The 20,809-nt window shown below is 34.7% G+C and overlaps 3 protein-coding genes across 3 annotated transcripts; 2 read left to right on the forward strand and 1 right to left on the reverse strand.

Moving 5' to 3' along the window:
• Positions 1 to 33: 33 nt before the first annotated feature.
• LOC117327188 lies at positions 34 to 6,286 on the forward strand. Its single transcript, XM_033884043.1, has 4 exons — positions 34 to 146; positions 1,270 to 1,949; positions 3,007 to 3,151; positions 4,280 to 6,286. Exons 1-4 carry the CDS (start codon positions 58 to 60, stop codon positions 4,431 to 4,433), a joined length of 1,068 nt encoding a protein of 355 aa, XP_033739934.1. The 5' UTR covers positions 34 to 57; the 3' UTR covers positions 4,434 to 6,286.
• LOC117327189 (biotin--protein ligase-like) lies at positions 6,176 to 11,121 on the reverse strand. Its single transcript, XM_033884044.1, has 4 exons — positions 11,039 to 11,121; positions 10,194 to 10,368; positions 9,657 to 9,884; positions 6,176 to 8,954 (listed from the first exon to the last, which is right to left on the reverse strand). The coding sequence occupies exons 1-4, from the start codon at positions 11,069 to 11,071 to the stop codon at positions 8,371 to 8,373; spliced, it is 1,020 nt and encodes a 339-aa protein (XP_033739935.1). The 5' UTR covers positions 11,072 to 11,121; the 3' UTR covers positions 6,176 to 8,370.
• A 4,289-nt stretch (positions 11,122 to 15,410) lies between these two features.
• On the forward strand, positions 15,411 to 20,107 carry LOC117328542 (betaine--homocysteine S-methyltransferase 1-like). The gene is made up of 7 exons (XM_033886074.1): positions 15,411 to 15,542; positions 16,364 to 16,554; positions 16,877 to 17,071; positions 18,101 to 18,212; positions 18,607 to 18,785; positions 18,953 to 19,034; positions 19,782 to 20,107. The coding sequence occupies exons 1-7, from the start codon at positions 15,530 to 15,532 to the stop codon at positions 20,048 to 20,050; spliced, it is 1,041 nt and encodes a 346-aa protein (XP_033741965.1). The 5' UTR covers positions 15,411 to 15,529; the 3' UTR covers positions 20,051 to 20,107.
• The last annotated feature ends 702 nt before the right edge of the window (positions 20,108 to 20,809 follow it).

Raw genomic sequence — 20,809 nt, forward strand, 5'->3', positions numbered from 1 at the left:
CAGGAAACTGATACACGCATGCGTTGTATCTAATCACTTTCACTTCCGTAAACAAATATGTCGGTGGCAGCAGGTTTTGGCCGAATTCAAGGCTTCAGGAATCCAGATGAAGATTTTGTTCTACATGGACGTTCTTCTTCTTACTGGTAATTAGTGACCAATGCATACGCACGGTTTTGCTGAAACACTAGAGGAAGGACCACATTGGAAATTGCATATGCCTACTGTCACTCAATTTATATTCTGTGCAGATTCCAATAGATTACTCAGGCAGTCCCAATTGTTGTTTTGATTGCAATAGTTTAACGTCTAACGAATATGGCACTCCCAAACATATCGTTTTTATCATTAAGCAATATATGGATTTATTGCACCCGTTCAGATGGATATCCACTAGTCAGAAGTTAGCGGTATTTAAATACACTAAATCTTACTTTGAATGGCGGGAAATTTAAGATGTGTTATTGCTTGTCCAATATCCGATGTATTTGTTGACATTCTCAGCACTAAGTATTGTTCGCATGTATTAATTGTCTTTTTCAAACTACCTGTCACCAAAACCTTTAACAATACAGTTGCTAATTTAATATTTGCATACAGCATATACTTTTATTTTACATTTATTAATAACATACATGTATATAGGCTAACGACTTATTCATAGTACAAAAGTAACAATATTGCATGAAAATATGAAAAAGGGATGGTTGACAGGTATGATGAAATTGTACCATGTTTGGCTGTAATCTGAATGTATTTGTATTATTTTATGACTTTTGTTGTCTAACAAAAAGTCCCCTAATTAGATGGCCCAGGGATTGAGGGAACTCTGGTTGGGATAAGAGTAGTCCGAATTTTCTGACGATCTTACTACATAGATCCACAAGGCAGCTTGAAAGGCGATATTAACATCAGAACCCTTTGGATTAGGATAAGAGTTGATAGAAAGCAGCTCCCGCTCAATGAAAGATTTATGAAACAAAGCTATGTAAATTTAATATTTCCCAACATGATCGGTGCCAGTGTACATATCAAGCATCATTATTTTTCAATGGTTTACTGGACTTACAGTCTACTAGATGCGCACAAGATCAAGCAAAACTAACTTTCCTTAGAGGAATTGATACCGATCTTCTAGTATTTTACCTGGAAAACACTTAACAGACCTGTATCAATCAGAAACAACAAGTTGTCAACAAATTTTACAATTATTTCTTGCATGAAAACTGATCATTATTCCATAATATGTATTTTCTTCCTTTTTTTCAGGGAAAAACCAAGTTATCTAAATAATTCCCAAATCACTAATTCATCATCAAGACTTACAAGTCAACATACAATGTTCAACCCTGCAAAATACAGCGACAAACACCATGTCAAATCCTTGGGGGATATAGCAAACAAACTAGGAAACCTCCGTGCAAATCTAGACAGAAATGTCTCTTTCAGCAACAAATTGCAATCAAGAGAAATCAGCAATAATTCTCTTAGAACAAATTTCATTGACACTGATGATGAATTATCACGACTCCGATCACAGACTTCTGACTTGAGCTTTAGAGGTCAGCCTTTAAGAGAAAATGAAAATGATTGGTTGAACAGATCAAACTCATTGATGTCTCAAAGGATAACCAACACATACAAAACAAGCTATCCATATCAAGGTGAGATGGAGGAAGAGGAGGAATTCACAAAACAGGAGAAAATGGAGTACCCTCTCAGTACCAAAGACTCTCTGTCTCTCCGATACTTTCCTGTCACTATGTCTGCTCCTTATGAACTGTCTTACTTAGATATCAATGTTCCTTCCAATAAAAAACACAACATACGACCTAAATCTGCCCCACGATTCACGTCCATGTCTGGTAAATCCAAGTCAAAGGTGGGCCCGTTCAACAGAAGTGATGTAGATAAAATGTTTCTTATGTCGTCTGAAGCCCCTGCTACAGGTAAACATTCAAACTACAATTTTTGCATGCAGTTTATTTGCTTTCAATTTAGACAAGTTGTATGCATGTATAATTATAAGAACTGAAAATGTAGAAAGAAAACAAAATAATAATAATTATGTAAATTAAAACACCTTTATCATATGCTTCAGATTCAGCATGCATGAACAATAACTACATGTAAATTACTGTATATTGGCTTAGTAACATCATGTCGGTCACTGAGGAATAAGATAGCAGGAAAATTCATCAGTTGAATTATTTGTTTATATCTGAATTTCGCCTTTCATGTAGAAAGCAAGAAGCTGTAGATATGATCATTTTTTTTATCACATGAAAAAATAGTTAATAGATATTTTTGAAAAGTGTAAATAATGACTTGTATTTGGCAAAATGTTACGAGTACAAATTTTGTAAATTAACAGTGGTTTAGTTTAATTCAACACAGATATAATCAAGTGCATCTCGTATAACAAATGTCTGTGTTATATAAAACAGACATACTCCATTACCTTTATCTTAGCTGATATCCTTTTACTGCTTTTATAGATGTAGATAAATGCTAGATTTTTTTTAACTTTGTTTGTTTCCTTTCTGAATCTGTTGTGATCGTTGCTTCTTTAGTTTGTGCTTATATACTGTACCTGTTATTTCCTGATCTTTTAAATGTGCTCATTCTTGAATGTATTGTAAATTATATATATAAAAAAAAAAAATATTAATTGTCAAAATATGCTGGTTATAATATGCTAGATATTTAATCATCTATGGAAGGAAAAATTTCTCTCATGAATATCAGTATATATCTATAATAAAATTTGAAATTGTTTGAAACAGCAAACTGATTTCTTTGTTCGCTATAGATTAATGTAGGTATGTGTCATATGTCATAAAACATCATATTTTTATGACGCAATCTGATTCATTCGGTTACTGTGCAGGATATAATAGAGTTGTCAATTTTAATTGTATAATCTTTATAAATGGATATTATTGATATGGAATTAAATGCTCTGTATTTCACTCAAAGCTGACTACGGAATTTTGTTTTCCAAAGCATTATCATCAAAAGTGATTACCTCCCCTTACCAGCCAGAGATTGCCAGACTCCGAATGGAACGTTTACGTATTGAACAAGACAGATTGTTGGAGATGAAACGTTGTGAAGAAATTGAAAGAATTCGAGGACCGAATGCTAGATGGTAAATAATTAGATACTTTTATTTAAAAGAATAGATAGACAAAAGGCCTAAAGGGCCTGAATTAACTACTCCTTATTTAACGTTTCTTTTGTAATTTTACTAGTCTTCATATTACCATTCTTCTTCGACCTCCCTCTTCCACATCATTCATTTTCCTTGACCCAGTGCTGGTGCATTCCAGATTTAGTGTAAATCCCTTTAATTGTTATGGACAAATAGAATGAAATTATTTTATAAAATATATCATTTTCGTTGACGACAGATATCACACATGACATAAAGGTCACTTGGTTCATCCAGGTGAGCTTAGAACACACCATGACAGAAGTTCAATTCATTCATATGGGTGAGCATAACAAGAGGCCTAAAGCGCCTGTATCGCTCACTTGGTTTTACCAAACATCAAAATAATGTTCTTGTTCAATTCGTTAATAGCTTTATTTGTTGATGCCTAACAATGCTGAATATAGTTATGGCGTGGGATCTCTGCTTTAAAGATATAACCCAGAAAAGAAGACCAGACTCCCTCATTGCGGAGAAAGACCCCAGACACTATTTTTACATCAGCATTGTGGTTATTTCTTGATGTCCAACAATGCTATATATGGTTATAAATTATGGGGTTGGGATCTCAATGGTTTCAAAAATACAAGTAGCAATTAAAAGGACTCAGTTCCCCTATTGGGCCCACCCCTCTGGTCCCAGGGGGGGGGGTCAGAGTCACAATTTATGCCCAATCTATACCCCTTCTGTCTTGGATGTTTCTGACTAAATTTAGTTAAAATATATTAAGGACTTTTTTGACTAGAAATGATTAAAAACAAAAGTTGACGGATGGCGGACAGAGGGACGAATCCGACGCCATGCCATGGCTTTTTCGGGCCAGGTGAGCATAGAACACACACCACACAATGACATAAGTTCACTTAGGTCATCCAGGTGGGCATGACATCACACACCACACCAAGTAATAAGTTCATTTAGTTCATCCAAGTGAGCATGACAACACACACCACACCAAGTAATAGGTTCATTAAGTTCATTTAAAGGAAAATGAAATTCTTATAAAAATGTTTTACATTTCATCCTACCATTATTTTGAATTTATGTTTTCTTTAACCATTGCAGGTATGAGTCTAAAGGTCCAGATTTCCATTATGAGTGTGGTAAAAACACAGAAATGATGAAACACGAAAACCATTGGGATGAGTTGGTGGATTATCGCAACAGTCTCTTAGACTGTTCAAAAGATTTCAGGAAATCGTATGAAACATTTGCTTAAGTGGTATTTGTTTCCATAAACACTATTGAAATCCATTAAGAGAAAATACATATTGACAAGAAATTATCGTTTAGCCAGATAGAGCTATAGATTTTTCTGGTCCAGCTTGATGTTTTAAATATATAAACATTCCAAAGATACAGGAAAGATCATAAGTTCTTAATAATAATACTAAACAAATACACACAAAGTGAAACAACAATTAGATTTTTATTTGATTGTTATCTATTTGCTCACATTTGCTTTGTTATTGTGTTTCTATAATTGTCATTCATGTGTAGACTTAATTGTGATGTCAGAGTAACAGGAATGCTTTCAAAGTATTGTTTTTACTTACTAGAATTTATTTTCATAGAAGATTCACTTGATAAAAATTTAGTTTCCAATATTATCGGAAAAAATATACAACTATTCTGTTGCATGTAACTGTCGCAAATCATAAGGGCTTTGTACACACCAGAATATACAAGAAATATAAAATGGACTGCGGTTTGAGAATTTGCCAAGTCCCTGTGTCACAAATGTCAGTATAAACAATTGTGTCCTCCAGTTAATATGTCATTAGACATTTGTGATAAATGATAAAAATAATTGTACTGAACATGTTATTTTCATTGACAAGAAAATGCACATTTAATATTGCACTTGCTCACCTACATGAAAGCAGCATTACTGATTTCAACATGAATATTCCTCAATTTGCTTGTAGCTTGTATATTGCTTTAACCTTTTGATAGATGAGTGATATGTTTTGTATAGAAGTTTTCAATAAATCTTCACATGCCATACTCGACTGGCAATGAAGCCCAACCCTAGTTGGAAATAAGGGAATTTTAAAATGAGGGGGCTTATTGTCGAATGTAAGACTGATTCCCAAACAGGTTTTGTACAAACTTAATATGTTTTCAGCAATGAGAGATTGATACATAAAATAAGAGAGGCTATTCCAAACATTTTGTTGTAATTAAAATACATGTATATGCTGACCCTTTAAAATGCAGTGTAAGGCTTCTGTTTGTATTACAGACATTCCCAGTTGTATTTTCATTACTTGAGAATAATTTTCCTAAGCAATAACTTAGGCTTAGCTACAAACTGATGACAAATTAAAAATGTACATATCAAGAATGTATGGTGGGTAACTGCTTGGTTTCATTATACAAGATAATAAACATATTTATTTAGACTGTGTAGGGGAGACACCTGTTAAACAGTATAAACGATTGTGTCCTCCAGTTTATATGTACATGTAATATATATCAGTATTATATGTAATAATTTCTATGTTCATGTTATTAAATTTATTTATCATTTTAGCAATATATATGTAAGAGACAAAATAGCAAAGCTGTGATATACAGATGTGATTTTTTATGTCAAACATTTGAATTGTTAAGTTTAACAAGTTTTACAATTCAGTACTTCTTTCTTAACATTCACCCAGTACATGTAACAGTTGGACTAATTATCATTTATCTTAGGTGTGACTTTTAATGTTTGATAAACTTTTGAGCATAGATATAAATATACAAAAAAATTCAATTGATAAACAAGAATGAATTTCATAAAAGATGTTTCTTTGGTAGTGTAAATTTTCATTATGATGTTCAAAAGTGCCCATACTGTACATGTATGTCAAGTATGCATATTGGTATTCACCAAATTGTGTGGCTCAATGAAGAACCTGGACAGATTACAGTTTATATAAAATTTTCACCTTGTTTTTGTAAATAAAACTTTTAGTTCACGTGTATTTTCCTAAACATCTGATCATAAAAACAAGGCAGCATTCCTACTGCACAAGGCACTGAAACGTATGTATTTGCTGTATATGTCATGGGATGAATTTAAAATTCAAAAAAAAAAAAAAAAAAAATAGGTATAGATTTTGCTTTTGGGTAATTTTCATTGTAAAGATTTAGTTTTTGGGGAATTTTTCAGTAAAATTTTCCCCGGTATCTACTGGTGTCTACCTTCAACAACTGAAGATTTTGTCGTATTTTTTGTCATACCTCACATATTAATATTCATGTATGTCATGTAAAAGTTCCAGTAAAGATGTACTGCACATTCATGTTAAATAGTAAGCACAGTATTAGACGGCTTTATGCTTTTATTTGGTCAGTGTGACCACAGCTATATGTCAAATGTATTTAATTGAATCTCAAGACAGAAAACAACAATTTATATATATAGTATAATTGTTTTTACCATTAAACAATGATTTGTTGCAAATTTTGTGATCCTTTGAGCTGTATTACAATGACAATAATTATTTGTTCTTGTTTGTTCAGATTAGTCATTGTCAAAATACAATGTTATTCTTTTTGTTTTCCTCTGGCATGAACTATTTGTTTTCATTATAGTGTATAATGTATGCTACAGCATACCTATTTCTTATTTGGAGAAGTATGTATCAATTTACATAATTTCATTCTCCTTAATATAGATTGTCCTTCAGGCTTAAAGCTTGCTTTTCCTTTTCTAATATTTTTACTTCTTTGATCGAGTTGAAAGAAAAAATGTTTCAACAGAAAATGGAATACATATTACATATTCCACTACATACCATACATATCAAAACTATTTTACAAAAGATGAAATATATAGGAGATAAAATTTCATTATTTTACACAGCATTAATATTCTCCAGTGGCGATGGAAGTATACAATCTATCCTAATTTGATCTTCAGTTATGTCTGCTTTTGCCAGCTATATAATTACAAATTATTTTAATGTTGTAGGTTAAACAGAAAAAGAAATAAATAATTGCACATTATTATAAATTTTGTTGTTTTTTCTAAAAAAAAGAAATTGTAATTTTCTTATTTGGTAATCCTTTCGGTGTGACCTTTGGACCCTTCCTCTATATCAACCCTTCCCAATCTAGAGTTTAAGAGCTGTGTTTTTATTCATCTAAGGTTTTATATCCACACAGTGGTCAATATCACTTGATGATAGTGTCCAACAGATCATTGGACCATTTTAAAGTGTTATCACCCTGAAATGTCCAAACTATATACATGCAGTCACAAGAACCCCCCTTCTCCCAAGGTTATATTGAAAGTTTTCAAGAACAATCTTGTTTATGGTGTATGAGGGAAGATACAAGTTCAATATCAGTAGACGTTTGAATGATAAAAAAAATGTTGGACTCCTGCAACCTGAAATATCAGTTAAGGTTGTATCTTTATATTGAAAACTTTGCTTGGTCTTAACCCAGGTCAGCGCTATGATAGCTCAGTTGGTTTGAGCTTATGGTAGGCCAGGTGAGATTACAATAAATAAATTCAGTTAAATTGAAAACATACACTCTACTTTGTCCATAATCAAACAAAACTGAACAGGGTTTTAGATCAGAATCAACACAAATGTTTTTATTTTCAGGTAATCTTTTCTCAGAATTAAACAGCAATAACAATGAACACATTTTGATACTAACAAATTACATCACTTGCATATAACACAAATTAATCAATGTACCATACTTCACACATTTCAGTTAAGCTTCAACACTTACCTATACATAAATACCTGAACACATAAGTATATATGTTTACCATATTTATCCTGTTATAAGCCCTGGAAGCAAATGCATAAGCTTTGACTCAAATTAATTGGCGGGCTTACTGAAGGATAATGAAATAAGCATTGTTAAAAGATTTACTACAATACACATTGGAGGGCTTATTACCAGATAAATATGACAACTTTCATGTGTTTAAAATGATTTAAAAAATAATACAATTTTGAAAAACATTCCTGGCTACAGTTTCACCAATAAATCTCAACTTGAGAAAACTTTGTGTAAAATTTTCCAAAGGAAAGTTTTTAAAAAAAGAGTTCTTTTAATTAACTAGAATTCTTCCTTATATCCAATATAATTTTCCTTTGGAATGTTGATGAAACAGGACCAGCTATATCGGTATATGAAATTCAGTCTGAACTTGATGTCAGCACATCCAATCCTGCATGACGTAACAAAGAACCAAAGCACTTCTCACGCTCCCCATCGTAGGATGTAAGCTGAGTGATGATTGGCTTTAAGAATTTGTCCTCTTTGTTCAGGCTCTGGCTGTCCATCTCCAGATGAACAGCTGACAACACGGCCAATCCGCCACCCACCTTACATGTTAACGCTGCCAACGGTTGACCTTTGACCTCAGCAAAATGACAAAGAATGTCTTTGATAGTTCCAGATTGTTGATCGTTACCATTTTCATCTTGTTTCATTTCCATTTCTGCATCCACACCCAAAACATGTCTGTCTTTGATCTCTTGACGGATTTTGTCATCTTCGTCATTACCAAGATTTTGGTCGTAATTCTCTGAGTCTCTAGTAATTTTACTTCTGTTAAACAGTTCCTGTGGTAGAAACATCCCACCACCATTAAAATAACCACATAAGGATGTGCTTTGTTGGGGGTTCCAGTTCGGGTCAGAGAACTGGATAGGTACTGCCCTAGCACTGACCTTGACATTGTAGTTGTAGGGGCCGTGTACAGGGCCAACACACACTCCTGTAATATATAAATAGAACTATATTTGACCTTGACATTGTAGCTGAAGGGCCCATGGACAGGGCCAACACACACATATAATGTATAAATAAAATTAAATTTGACCTTGACATTGTAGCTGTAGGGGCACTGGACAGGTCCAACACCGACCTATAATGTATAAATAGAATTCCATTTGACCTTGACATTGTAGTACAAGGCACATAAACCTGTCTATATTGCAGCTGCCTTACCAATCAGCATCCCATGTTTGAGTTTTTTGGGGGGTTTTTTTATAAAAAAGATAATTTTCATTTCTCAGTAACATTTGAGAGATACCAGGTTTGGAAATATTAGATTCAGTGCAATTCTTACAAAATGTTGCCTTTCACAGGCAACCTCTCTGGGGTTTCAATATTTTTGCTGTTTTGGTCACTTTTAACCCATCATTAATGTGTTTTAATAACAATGTAGAGACAATGATGTATGTCAACTTCAACATGATGGTGTTAATGCCTTGACACCTTTATCCACTGTTCTCTGATATAAAACAGTGTTATTGGTGTATAACTATATCACAAAGTAGCCATGTATGTTAAAAAGCTTGGTGCCATGTTTAGTGATGAGCTAGGGGCAGGCTGAAAATAACCTGAAACATTTGATAAATATGACAGAACAGAAACTATTCTTCTATAAGATACTTTAAGACACAAAATAACTTACCTGGGAAAAACCTGAGGATCCTGTCTCCACACACCTGCTGTGGTCCTCCCTTGTCAAACTCTATACTGTTACATGCGAAGTATGCCCCAGCACAAATACCTAGGTACCTGCCACCTGCCCGTACATAGTCACGGATCTTCAGCGTACCCTCATCTCCAAGTGCCCTAATGAAGCCCAGATCATATCCCCCTCCTATCACATATAGAGCTGTTGATGATGTCCAAGTTCCTAAAATATCGAAAAATCATGTATTTAAGTTGACAATTTCATGATCACGATTTTTTTGGGTCAATTTTGGTGACTTATGAATTAAAAATCACTCATTTAAAATAGTTTATGTTTCAAACTCAGAAAACCAACAAAAAACCCCAACAAATTTCGAATCTTACATGAAAAAAGTCTGAGAAAAGTTAACATGAGTTAAAATATACTACATTGTACATTCTGTAATCATACATACCTGACATTTCGTCTATATTAATGTACAGTATATGTTTTCATAGTGATAGTATGATATAAATCTACATACACATTTACCTTTTTTGGTTTCTTCAGGAGAAATGGTCTTGATGTTGTATTTAGCTGGTGATGTATATTTTGATATTTGCTTCAGGAGTTGTTCAACATTTTCCTCTTTGGCACCCTCTCCTTTGTATATTAAAACATTACTTGGACGGGAAGACATGTTACAAAATGTCACTGCTTTAACAGCCTGGAAGGGGGAAAAAAACCAAGAAATAAATGTACATTTTGTATTTAAGTACAGAAAGTGCATGCATGGCCATTAGATCATAATCACTACACAGGTGCTTGACAAGTTCCTTTGACCCAGAATGAAATATCTAACACGGGGATCCAACCCCAAATCAGTTATAAAACTGATCTGACTGATCTGGGGGTCGTACCTTTGGGTTAAATTCTGAGCAATCATCTACAACATACTGTATACATTTTGTATTTATGACAATACGTTATACACCTAGGCACATAGCCCGAGTTTTCTTTGGCCCTGTCACCATATCTGGTACACCAGACATGGTGACAGGGCCAGAGAAAACTCGGGCTACTAGGCACAAATGATACAATACATTGTACATGTATATGAGATGGGTTGCACACGCGCACACATACCCCCCCCCCCCCCCCCCCCCCCACACACACACACATACATGTAAATACAAACACATGACATCTATAGTATGGGTACAGTAGAGATATCAGTAAGTGTCATTTTAAACTTACCTGTATGCCACTTGCTAACCAAAATATGCCATGACACTACTTCAATTTACCTTTTCCCCCAGAAGATGTTAAATAACGCACGTTTGAAGTCGTTATCTCATTAATTTTGTAGAGTTTATAACTGCCTTTAAAATACTTACATGAAATAATCTAGAAATGCGCTTGTTCCACATGTACACCTTCCGGTATATCGCTGAGATAAAACGAAAGTAGACGTTCAGCGGAAGTCGATAAAATATTAGACGGATCACGGATTTACATCACCATGATAACGCTTCCGATGAAAGATGGGTTTTCCCCCAAAACAAAAATTATATAGTTATTTTTTTAGAACCTAGGATATTTAGCATATCAATATCCTAAACGTCAAACCTTTTTTTTTGTTGAAATAAAAGAGAAAAATAACAAATATTGAAATAAATAAATGAATAAATAAAAAAAAATTGTGCGGTTTGTGCTCTTATTCTATTTTCATTTTTGTTATAGCCCGATTAGTACGTTTTTGAAGTCAACTAAGATGCTATCCTTTAATCTAGCTGTAATGCTTCCCTATGGCACATTTTAAGTTAAGGGACGTTGTAGCCTACACGATCGAGACACGGTGTCATGGCCAGATGAAACTCGGCTATGGACATTGATGAAACCGGACCATACTAACCATTGATTCAGCTGATCATGATATAGGTTTTGTGTGAACAATAAATAAACAAACAAAAAATGCTTGCTGCCAACACTGTGTACTTCTTTTCATTATCTATTTAGTGCTTAATGCCCACTGCCCACTGCCTTCTGGCCACTGACTTCTACCAACTACAGTGTACTTACTGCCGACTGCCTAATGTTTACTGCCTACTACATTTGTACTTGCCCATTGCCTACTACTTACTGCCCACTTCTTCATTATACCTACTGTCTATACTGTCTACTGCCCACTGCCTACTACCCACTGCCAACTACTTACTACCCACAGCCTACTGCCCACTGCCTACTACTCACTACCCACTACTTACTACCCACAGCCTACTACTCACTGCTTACTTCTTACAAAGAATTAGTTATAACATTGCAAAATAACACAACCGTTGTGTAAAGACAGAGAGACTCTCCACTGGGAAGTCGTCAGTAGACAGTATGGCTTACTAGTTGACCGTAAGCAGCATATACAGTAGGCAGTTGGCAGTAATCAGTAGATTGTAGGCAGCTTACAGTCATCAATATACAGTGGACAGTAGGCAGTACGATAGGATGCTGGCGGTTATGGAATTCAACAATATTGCCAATTATCTATATTCCAACAAAAAGTCATTTTAACACGGGATAGACCTAGCCTTCCTTAACAACAAAAACTCTAATGGGAGAAAAGCGACAAAGTGTAGAGGAAAAACAAGGACATAACCCTACCAAATAGTAGTGATAGCAGAGATCAAATTCTACAACAGCCTATTCCTGTTTTTAATGTTTTAGAATTACTGTTTTTCCGAGATGCAGTATATTAGAGATCAACAGAATAAAAATGCGCATGTGAAATATTTTTTGTACCTATTTAGAGATATACGGAGATTATTGCAATGTTACAAACTTCTAGCTTCAAGATTACTTGTTTTAGAATAATAAATTACATGTACAATAATCTATGTAGAAGTAATGAAACTTGTGATGAATGTCATTATATTTTAGAATGTGCGGAATGTAATATACTTAGTATGAACCGTTCTAAGTATTTATCAAATGTGACAATGACAAAATCTGTTCTGTGTAAAAAAAAACAAAAAAACTACAATATATGCTGTACAAATATATGTATATTATGTTAATGTATTATGTCTGTACCATTAAGTTGGATGAGAAATAAATGAATCTTGAATAATATACAATGTAAACATTTGAGGAACTGATGACCCTTTCCTGATAAGACATAACTACCTGTGCAGCAATCATTACGCTTTGGCTAAAGGTTAGTAGGCGAGGTCCTGACCAACACGCGTGCTGCTTGTTCAGTTTGATCAACCAAGGGAAAGGTATCTGCTACAATCCCGCGCAAGAGCTCATCATAGGGCAACATTAGTCAATATCACCGAAAACTGCAGGTAAAAATTAAATATATGCTATAATTCACGTTTCATTGAAATTGTTTCTGCTTAAGGTTAAATAATTAGCATGAAAATTCTTCTGATCTTTTTAATATTTGTCGATTTTGTAGTCATGTTTTACTTAGAGAATGTAGTATATACACAGTCGTAAAAATACCTTCTTTAGACTTTTTGGTATATTATTGGCCCAAAAGAAATCTTTAACTGTTGCTATTTCTTATGTTTTACTAATTTGTCACTGACAAACTGGAGTGACAGGGAGAGTCCAGGGAGATATTGTGAAGTGATTTAGTTTAATGAAATTTCTGAAAAAAGGCACAGTGTGACAAAAAAGTGTATCTTGTAGATGTTTAATGATAGAATATAAAAAACAATACGATACGATAGAAGTAATAAAACAAAATGTACTCGTACAATGTTTCTCCAGATAAGACCTAGATATTTAAAATCTATCCAGCATTTTGTAGAGATAAGGTATAACAAGATGTTTTTTTAATTATGTAATAGATTGGCATTCAGTTCACAGTCTCACTTACCAACTAAGAAATGTACATGCACCCAGAATGTATACGGAAGCTATTCTAGAAAGAGTCTAAGACCAAACGATCTACTTAAGAGTTATTTCCCACACATTAATTTTATGATTTTTAGTGAACATCTGCATGTGTGTGTGTGTGTGTGAGGGTGTGTGTGTGTGTGTGTGTATGTAGGTATGTAGGTATCTTTGTATGCTTGTATATCTGTACATGTATGTATGTAGGTATGTAGGTATCTATGTATGCTTGTATATGTGTGTGTGTGTGTGTGTGTGTGTATGTATGCATGTGTGTATGTATGTGTGTATGTATGTATGACCTATCATAGCATACACAATGATCTTTTGAATGCTGTGGGTGCGAGTGTGCAAGTGATTGTTTGTTGATGTCTATTTATGTATACCATGTAAAATGTTTGAAAATAAAAGAAATATAAAAAAAAAAAAGGATATTAGTGGACTGCATATTTAATTGCATGTGTTCGTTGCCAAAGCAACTACACGAAGGCTCCTGATTGGTCGAAAATTTAATATTGTCCGATTCTGACGAAAGTTTGTATATATGGGTATTATATGGTGTTCCCTTAGGGCCAACTTTCCAATATCGCTCCTTTGCTCCTTCGACCTAAACGCGAAGGGGCGAAGGAGTGAAAACTCGATGGGGAAGGATCGATGGAACTTCGCTCCGTGGCCATCGTGTCTTCGCTCCTTAGCGACGTGTTTTCGCTTCATTCGCCATCGTGTTTTCGCTCCGCTGCTCCTTCGCGTTTAGGTCGAAGGAGCAAAGGAGCGATATTGGAAAGTTGGCCCTAACCAATCAATTGGGTATAAGCAATCCCTATAGTCCTGTTTAATAGTATAATCCTTATAGTATTGTTTAATAGAACACTCCTTATAGTTATGTTTCACAGTACAATCCTAATAGTCATGTTTCACAGTACAACCCTTATAGTCATGTTTCACAGTACAACCCTTATAGTCATGTTTCACAGTACAACCCTTATAGTCATGTTTCACAGTACAATCCTTATAGTCATGTTCCACAGTACAATCCTTATAGTCATGTTTCACAGTACAATCCTTATAGTCATGCTTTACAGAGAAGGTACTTGTCATTGGTATATTGATTTATACATTAATGTATTTATAGTGTGATGATAATTTTCTTACATACAAAGAAACAAGCAAAATGTACTTTTTCCAGAAAAGAGTGTCTCTTGTCTAATCAGTATACTAACCTCTTTTAATTGATTAAGATTAATTGTTAGGTATGAAGATGTTAATTTGACTTTAGTGTCGAAAGTATGAATAAGGACATTTGTACTCAGACAATGGCGCTCGGGATGAGCTTGGTGTGCCTTAATATCTACGTATTTAGCATATAGACGATTCTAATAAACTGTCTGTACTGTACAGACATTGTGTTAAGATATTATGTATTTTTTTGGCTGCCATCCGCAATGCCTGGTCAATAATTGTGTCATCTCTTGAGGTGTACGTTAATACCACACCATTATACGCCACGAGATTTTACATAGTGAAACCAGCCAAAAATAGAAGCTATTAAGTACGTTTGTGCTGTCTGACCGACAAGTAGGTAATGCTATGCTCAAGTACTTATGTAACTGATCTCCAGTGATATTTACATGTATCTCTATTGTAAATTAGTTCAAGAGTTGACACATGTAAATTTTGTTGCTTTTTTAATCTGAATATGGCATTGAGTTTTAACAAGCCACTTTCGCATCAACCTGACAGCACAGTTTGAATGACTTTTTCATGCTCTTCCGTGTAGTTACATAGATATGCATATTTTTGCATTGTGTTATTACATGTAAATCATCATCAAATCCTGCTACCAGATAATTCAGTATTAACATAGGTGAGATTCGTTCCATTAATATTTAAATATTAAATATCATAATATTTATTCTACACCATACATCATACTGACCTGTCACAGTTTTCAGTCATTCAAGGAGAACCAACAGCACAATATTCACGACATGAGTTCCAAAGGTAAGGGCACATTCTAATGTTATGTATATAACTAACATCAGTAATATTATCATATATTGTAATTTATATTGTCATTTACCAAACGATTATACCTGTTAAACAATTAGGGTATCGATCTAAACAAACAACTATAAAACTTACCAAAGCGGCATAAATATCGCATATTTGATAAAACGCCGTATTGCAATCTCGAGCAAACTGGCGGACACGTGTTCGAAAAATCTGATTGGCTGAAATTATGTGACGTCACAGATCAATCGCACGAGCGTGCAAGATAATGTTTTATCACTGTCGCACGGCGCAATTCTATGTTAAATGGTGTAACACATGAACGGATGTAGATAATTTGATACATTATTGAAAATATAATAACATTCGACATTGAGCGAATATAATATACCAATACAGGAGCTCACCACTATACTACCTCCATTCTATATATCCTGGTGTGTGATATCTATTTTATATTCTGTTACTCTTTTCAGGACTCATATCAATGCTTGTTCGATAGAATAATGCCTGCTGTTCAACAAAATGTTTATGAACAATGATAAAAGCGGACTTGAATTGCTTATTATTGAAAAGTGTCACCATGACAAGAAATGACAATTTATTTATTTACAAATTTCCTGAAAACCTTGTATCTTTAAAGCGTTTCACATTATTTGATGAATGAAGTTTTCAATTGGCTTACCAGTAAATATCGATAGTCGATTAAGAAAAATATATTTCATCAATGGACCAATCGAATTTACGAAGCAATACATTTGATATTGAAATTGTGTTCCGTCTAATTATTGTTCATCTCCCTTGATATCAAGGTCTGTTGGAGCGTCTACAGAATGGCGGAAATGTCCTGATAGCAGAGGGATATGTCATAGAAATTGAGAGAAGAGGATACTTGCAGGCAGGGGGATTTGTACCGGAAGTTGTTTTAGAACATCCGGAAATAGTCAAGGGCCTGCATAGAGAATTTATCCACGCCGGAACTGACGTGGTAGAAGCATTAACGGTAATAATAATTACTAATACTGTAATCTAAGAAGTAAAATGATTTTATATGCCAATATAAACATGCAATATTATGGACTAGTTTCTTGTCATCTTGTTAGTCAGTTTGCCGTAACGTAATAATGGGAGCCATCTAGATTGCTATTTTCTGTTTCTAAGGGTTCCATTATATCGTGTTAGATATTAAGAATAAAGTAATAGCATTGCTGCTTTTCCATGCTTTAGTTTTTCATTCCTGCTCTCTAGAAATGTCTTTTATATTTTATACTGAAAATACCAACGAATCCTGCCTTAAATATTATATCGCTGTACACATTTTGCAGTATTTCGGACACAGGGAGAAACTTAAGGCCGTTGGTCGTGAAAATGATCTGGAAAATCTCAATAGGACTGCTCTCAAAATAGCACGAGACTTGGCGAATGAAACTGGAACTTTGATGGCTGGTGGACTTTGCTGTACAACTATTTATGACGTAAATAATCCTGACACCCACGACAAAGTCAGGTCAATATTCAAGGTAATCAAGATCTATTTATAACCAAAATCAGCGTAACATTTACATAAACCACAAGGAATCAATGATATATACTGTATTTCTATTTCAACTATTAATCCTGAACATCATTAGCTCACATACTACACAGAGTGAGCCCATGGTTGCAAGGGATGTAGTAGGCGTTCTCACACGGGGTAGGGAAATGAATGCCGACATGCGTTATAACGTCATCACTTTATGTAGGGTAACCACGTCGTAAATTGCTAACCTCATCAATTTCGACGCACATTTCCAAGATGGCGCGATGACAAGGATTCACAATACTTTACAATGTTACCTTTTAACTGAATTATGTGAGTAAAATAATCAGATGTGCCTATACGTGGACAGGGAAATCACAATGCTTGCCGAGTAGTGCTGGTCAGCAAAACTCTTACACGAGGGTTGAGATTTCCCTGTCAACGGAGCAGGCTAATTAATAATTTCATCTGGAAATATCATTTTTCCTTGCGAGAAATGTCAAACTTGTTCGATCATTGATGTTATGCCTATTGGTTTTGTTTCATCATCCTAGAGCTCACTTTGAGGATGTGACTTTACCCGAATTTCACTTAGATTTACATGTTGGGTGTCGTCGTGACCTAGATTTACATGTCGGGTGTCGTCGTGACCTAGATTTACATGGCGGGTGTCGTCTTGACCTAGATTTACATGTCGGGTGTCGTCGTGACCTAGATTAACATGATGGGTGTCGTCATGACATAGATTTACATGTCGGGTGTCGTCGTGACCTGGATTTTCATGTCGGGTGTTGTCTTGACCTAAATGTACCTTTCAGGAGTCGTCGAAGAAGCAGAAGGCGTTCACCCTTCCGAAACAATGTTTCATAAATACGAGCCTTGGCCTTATTCCCCTTGTTCTGTTTCAGAGCTTTCTATGTAAACCTTAATATTGATTTAGAGTTTTTTTATTACGACTTCTCAGTTAAATATCGACTTAACATTGATCATCTTTAGCATGTTAATACCCACTTGTGTTATATTACTACAGGAGCAGGTGGAATGGGCCGTTACAGAGGGGGCAGACTATATGATTGCGGAGACGATACATTCTTACGGGGAAGCCAAACTGGCACTGGAGGCAATACAGCAGTATGGCAAAGGTATACGTGATGTCACCAAGTATATCATACATTGTATTTAACAACTGAATATCTGTCACCAACACCATCAATTGTCCAATTCTTATTTGTATTTATTGATAAGCGATCATTGAGAATAAATTGACATGCGTGTAGTAAAGTAATTGTCATGATTTACGGACAGGAGATGTTTTGTTGTTTACCACAACAAAACTATTGTACTTAATCTGTTATGTCGGGAAATAATTCTGTTATCGGGTTTACCGTGCAATAACAATACAGATAATATGCTTTTAGTGATATTGTCAATACGCTATTTGCTTTAACATCAGCACGAATTAATTTGACGTCTTGCAGTTCTTTCTTCGTCTTGAACAGTTAATTTCTAGTCATGTTCTAATCTGAATTATTTCAGGGATGCCAGCTGTGATTACTCTCACGTGCTTAATTCCGGACGAGACGACGGATGGCGTTCCCATAGCGGAGGCGTGTCGCAAACTTCAGGAGGCGGGAGCAGCCGTAGTTGGCCTTAACTGTGGGCGTGGCCCCAGTACCATGCTTCCGGCCCTTAGGGAGATCAGAAAGGCATGCAAGGTGTGTTGTCAAATGATCAACTGTGAACTTTTGGAAGGTCAAATAAATTTAACAAATTTTTATCACTCTGTTGACTTGCACACTCCACACATATTATCATACCTTCATTTAATTGTTCTCAAGATTAAGTAACACTGATTATTATGACAGATATGTTGTTTGAATAGGGTCCAATAGCCGCTCTTCCAGTGACCTACAGGACGAGAGAGGATTGCCGAACATGGCACTCCCTGAAGGATCCAGACACCGGTGGGTCTTCGTCAAACATAAAAAAAAAGTTTTGAACTTAGATATGATGGCAGAAATAAATTCCATTTTGTTGCTTTTGCTGTGAGCGTTCTGCTTAATTAATTTGATAGTGTATCAGTCAAACATTAGTAGAACCAAACGAATGCTTCATTATTCTAGGATTCTTAAATGATACTTCGAGGGAAAGTGAGATTAACTAGAAGGGAAATTGGTGACGTCATAATGGCATCAACAGATGTATTTCGATAAAAGAAGATTATTTGTACTACTTTATTTACTGAAATCGATAAAGATTGGATATTGGTTCATTTTAAAAGAACATCAAATGCATGTGTGTATTCTGAACCGGCACCACTGTTCATATGAATTGCTGGCTTGCAGGATAATGACTGCAAACATCAAGAAATGTATAATCAAATAGCACCGTTTACTCTTCATCATTCTAAAAGGAGTGTACAAAAACACATAAATAGAAACAGCGTCAAAACGTTTTGATAATAAATTATCAGGCTATAACTACAAATATCGATAATTATTTACAGATAATGTCATCATACGTAGTAATCTAACTGATGATAAATGTGATTTCAGATTTAAATGCAGCATGTTATTGACAGACATAATGTTCGCTGTATTGAGCAGTACATTATTTCTTACCTAATACAATGCAGTATCGTTCTAATTCTTTGGGATCATACTACATGTATCATTATATCCGAAATGAAGTTTTACTTTTCTACTTGATAGGAAAAGGTGTATTTCCGAAGAACCTGGCCTGTGTAATGAGCAGCAGGGATGACATCCGGGAATTCGCGGAGGAGGCAAAGGCGATTGGAGTAAATTACATTGGACTTTGCTGTGGCAATTCTCCATTCTACTTCCGGGAGTTGGCAGAGGTGTATGGGCGGAAACCGGAAGCTTGCAAATACTCACCAGATCTTTCACTTAATGTTATTTTGGAGGGTACTAATTCATCTTTACAAAAATTACGGGAATATGCGTTTGGAAAGAAGTAGAAAATAAATCTATGCCTCAGTTTATATAAAGACCTTCACTTGTATATTTTAGCTTCAATTACCTTACTACCATTATTATGTAGTTTGTATTTGTATTTGTTGTTGTTGTTGTTTTTTTTTTTTTTTTTTTTTTTAAATAAGATTGAACATGAGAGACAGTGAAAATATCAGTTGTACCTTTGAAAACTGCTGATGAAATAGTTCCCTTCATTTTTCTTAGAAACCGAGAAAGATAATAGCAATGATTATTCGTATGCATGGTCTACAATTTTGAATGTGTTTACAAAATGGCTGGTAGCCATCGTTTTTATTTACATATCCAGGGAAAATGATGGCGAGTAGAAACTACACACTGATATTCGACATGAGCATTTGTAGTTTTATGATCCTGTTACGAATTCAACAATATTTTATAAAGAGGAGAACGTAGATTGTAAACAATTCGCTTGAGAGGTTGTCACTTGTTTTATCTAAAATATTATATTTGTACTGAGGGTTTGTGTTTGGATCAATTAAGAGCTATACAGTATGACTAGTATGCATGTGCATATCTTATACTGTATATAATGAATATTCATATTAACATAATAGAGGCCCACAAAGCCTTCATAATAAGCATCCTGTCATGCATGTCACATTTACATACAAGTACACGTTAAGTGCATTCTTTAGACGTAACGTTCTAGTTATTCCTGTTGTTACGTTCCCGAACATGTAAATCTTAATTATGAAACAGATTTTGGTCAACATCTTAAACTA

Source organism: Pecten maximus, chromosome 5 (genome assembly GCF_902652985.1).
Source record: "Pecten maximus chromosome 5, xPecMax1.1, whole genome shotgun sequence".
Lineage (NCBI taxonomy): Eukaryota > Metazoa > Mollusca > Bivalvia > Pectinida > Pectinidae > Pecten > Pecten maximus.